Source organism: Saccostrea cucullata, unplaced genomic scaffold (genome assembly GCF_032062105.1).
Source record: "Saccostrea cucullata isolate Sc308-1 unplaced genomic scaffold, CSIRO_AGI_Scuc_v1 ctg4373, whole genome shotgun sequence".
In the NCBI taxonomy this organism is placed as follows: Eukaryota; Metazoa; Mollusca; class Bivalvia; order Ostreida; family Ostreidae; genus Saccostrea; species Saccostrea cuccullata.
The window spans coordinates 23,662-27,190 of NW_026931105.1; the positions used below are offsets into that span (position 1 = coordinate 23,662).

At 33.6% G+C, this 3,529-nt stretch overlaps 1 protein-coding gene across 1 annotated transcript; it reads left to right on the forward strand.

Moving 5' to 3' along the window:
- The first annotated feature begins 1,265 nt into the window (after positions 1–1,265).
- Positions 1,266–3,281, forward strand: LOC134231400 (uncharacterized). The gene has a single exon (XM_062713362.1). It carries the CDS (start codon positions 1,266–1,268, stop codon positions 3,279–3,281), a length of 2,016 nt encoding a protein of 671 aa, XP_062569346.1.
- The last annotated feature ends 248 nt before the right edge of the window (positions 3,282–3,529 follow it).

Sequence of the window (3,529 nt, forward strand, 5' to 3'; positions counted from 1 at the left end):
GGCGGTATAAAAATTTGATATTTGTGTCTTATTAAAGTAAAGAAAAAATTACATATTTAATGAAATCGAAGTGACTCTAATTTAGCTTCAGTTATCTAAGTTTATTAGCAGTGATATGAAATTAAAAGTGAATAATGGTGTTTTCAAAGAAAGTAAACACTTCATACACTTTGCATAATAAAATGATCGAAGTAAATAGGAGAAAAAAATAATACCGAATAAGAATTTCCTTCAAATTAAGCTTGTTTTACTCCTGAAATTTATTTCTTGTTTGATTTTCAATTAGAAAATATGCAGAAGGTAGTTTTATTCGCATTTCCGAAATTTTTTTTTCGAGATTTACTAATTTTCCCTATATACTATGATTAACTTTGAAGATGATTTTTTTTAAAGAACCACTGTGGCTAAATATACATTACTTAGAGAATTTAGAGACATCTTTGTAAGCATGTTCAATAACTTTATGCCTGATTTTCAGAACCTGAAGATTGGATTACTTTAATTAATCAGCAATATCATTGATAGCTAATTTAAAAAAAATGTCCATATTTTAAAAATTCTTTAGAATAATGAAGTATGTTAAGCGTCGGTTAATTTATATCCAACTACTAGAATCCTCAAATAATATAAGAATGCCTATGAACTAGGACAGGGATATGGCGATATCGAGGGTTAGAAATATCAAAATACAAAGACATGGAAAGAAATTTTTTTCTGTCTTCTTCAAAAGAAGCTGATAAAGTTGATCCTTTCTAATGTTCAAGATAAAGTCTAATAGATAGATTTAGAAATTTTGTCAATCATTTCACTGTTTTCTAGTTAATATACTGGGGGTAATGTGAACATTTCCATATGTACCATACAGTGTATGTGTTTAAGTTCACTCCGTTCTTAACATTATAGGGGATGATATGGGAGAACTCCGGTTATGTCTACTATTGACTTATGAATTTTTGAATAGTTACACAGAAGGCATGAGGAAGTTTCGAAGTATTTCCCTGTACCAAAACAAAGTACAGAAACTATTGTATTAGTTTTGTTTAAAAATGGATTCAAACACACATTCTCTAATGTAAGTTTAAAAAATAGAATTTCATATACAAAAATATAAAGCTTATTACAATTTTAATTAATAAAATGTATATATATCCTTTATATCTAAATAATAAATGGAATTAAGTTTATATATAATCTTTTTTTAATTTGTCTCTTTGTTTTACTTTCTTTCTATATTATTGATATTTAGAGAATTAGCCGTACAGCATATGTCAGAGTCGGTGTTTGTGGGACTGTGCCACATAGTGGGAACATCACAACAGGTGGCCAGTATTAGAGATGCTATGGGCATCACGGATATTTTGACAAATCAAGTCAATCATTCATACCCTAGAATGATAAGTGGAAGCCGTGGAGAAGGATTCAGACTAGATGGATCAGATATAGACATCATGTACTGGGAAAATAACAAACGAGTCATCTGGGACTTATCTCAGATACAGTATTACAACAGAAACATATACACATTAATTCTTTGTGACAGTTCCGAAAGCCCTCCAGGATTCTCTTTACTTCAGCTTTTGATTACACGCGTACGCAGCATAAGAACATCGTTATGCACTATAGAAGTAACAAATAGTATATCTACAGCACTTTTCGAAAGGAATAATAGTCTTTTTATATCTAGTTCTCTATGTAGAGAAACACAGCGTCCATTATTTCCACCTGGCTTTATTCCACATGGACCCTGCGTCAGTGGAATTAGTTCTGGATTAGAAAGAGAATTTGCCTTCTGTTTTGCCTCTGACTTTTGGCCTCCATCCGCAGCCTCTTGGATAGACAGATGTCACTCATGGCCCCAGCCAAATGTTGTGTGCGACATAATCAGAAGTGGATGCCACTTTGTAGCAATTGGACATAAACTAAGCAATTTTGAAGACCATGAATGGAGAATTTCTTTTTCACGGGCAGAACAGATACTTGTGCATTCAATGAACCACACTCAGTTCTTAACTTATGGATTACTAAAATTGATTCTAAAGGAAGTCATTAGCAATGGATTAGAAGAAGAGGATAAACTACTATGTTCCTACCACATGAAGACAGCCGTTTTCTGGGTGATTCAACGAAACAATATACCTCAGTGGTGTCCAGAAAATCTCCTGTTGTGTGTTTGGAATTGCTTCAAACTAATCCTTAAATGGGTCTATGAAGACGTTTCCCCTAACTTTTTCATTCCACAAAACAATATGTTTCTGAGTAGAATCCATGGTGATAAGCAAAACCAATTGTTCATTAGGCTACATGCGTTGTATGAGAAGGGTTTAATATCACTGCTACACGGTCCCTCCATCTGGCCCTATGTTTTGATAGTTCTCTATAACCCAAGACTCTCCATTTGTACAGATGAAGACAACTTATTATTTCAATATGTATTTGATTCCGACCTATTTTCTTGTACAAATTGTAAAACTTTAATAGGAATAGAAACTCTGTTTCACTGTATGAAATGCCTACGAGCTGTAGAACAGTTAATGAATACACCTTTGACACCATATCATGTTGTCATCTTACAGAAACACACAACATTCATCTTCCACGAAATTGCCTTTATATTGAGTAACATATACATCAACACGTGTCGAAACAAAATGGTGTATATTGCTGTCAGAATATCCGATCGCATACTGAAATTAACAGGCAAGTTTGGTTGCACTTCTGATATGGTGTACATGGCCATGTATTACTACAAGACAATGAGATTTGTGGACGCATTACTTGTTACGGAAATGACAAAAGTCGTACAGTTATACAAAGCGAATCTACTTTTGTCTACAGATATGTACACCGAAGCATTTAGAGGGTTGTCCTTAACTTCAAAAATGAGGATCTTTACAAATAGGAATATCTTCCTCAACAATAATGTCCGTTATATCAATGAACTATTACCTGAACAACAGTGTAGTAGACAGGAGAGACAAGGTCTAATGGATATACCTACACTCGTACTCTTGTATATGCTGGAGATCTTGTGTTACCGTCATGTTGATGCGACAAAAGTACAAACCGCTCTATTTTTTCTCCAGCAACTAGTCCAACATCCTCAGAGGATTTTCCTACCGGAACGTCAAGAGGACATATCATGGCAGATCCTTGGGATATGTTACCAGGTCACAGGGAATCCTCAATCGGCTCTATACGCGTATCAACAGTCACTTTCAAAAGTACCATTTAGTAAAATAGAAAAGGCTTCACTTTTGAGAATACAGAGTATCCTTCAGTGATGTTGAAGATGGCGTTTAGATGTAGTTTACATGTATGATACAGTCCAAAGAAAAATAAATGTTTCAGATATACACATACAAATTTAAGGATTTAGAATCAGGAGACAATGTTAGAAGCTAGATGGATACCAGCCTAATGCAGCAATTAGTTTGAATTGTGTTAATACAGGTATATAAAACATAAATTTATTTGATCTTCATTGATATTGAAAATCATTCTAAATGGCTTGAAAGGATTTATTTACAAT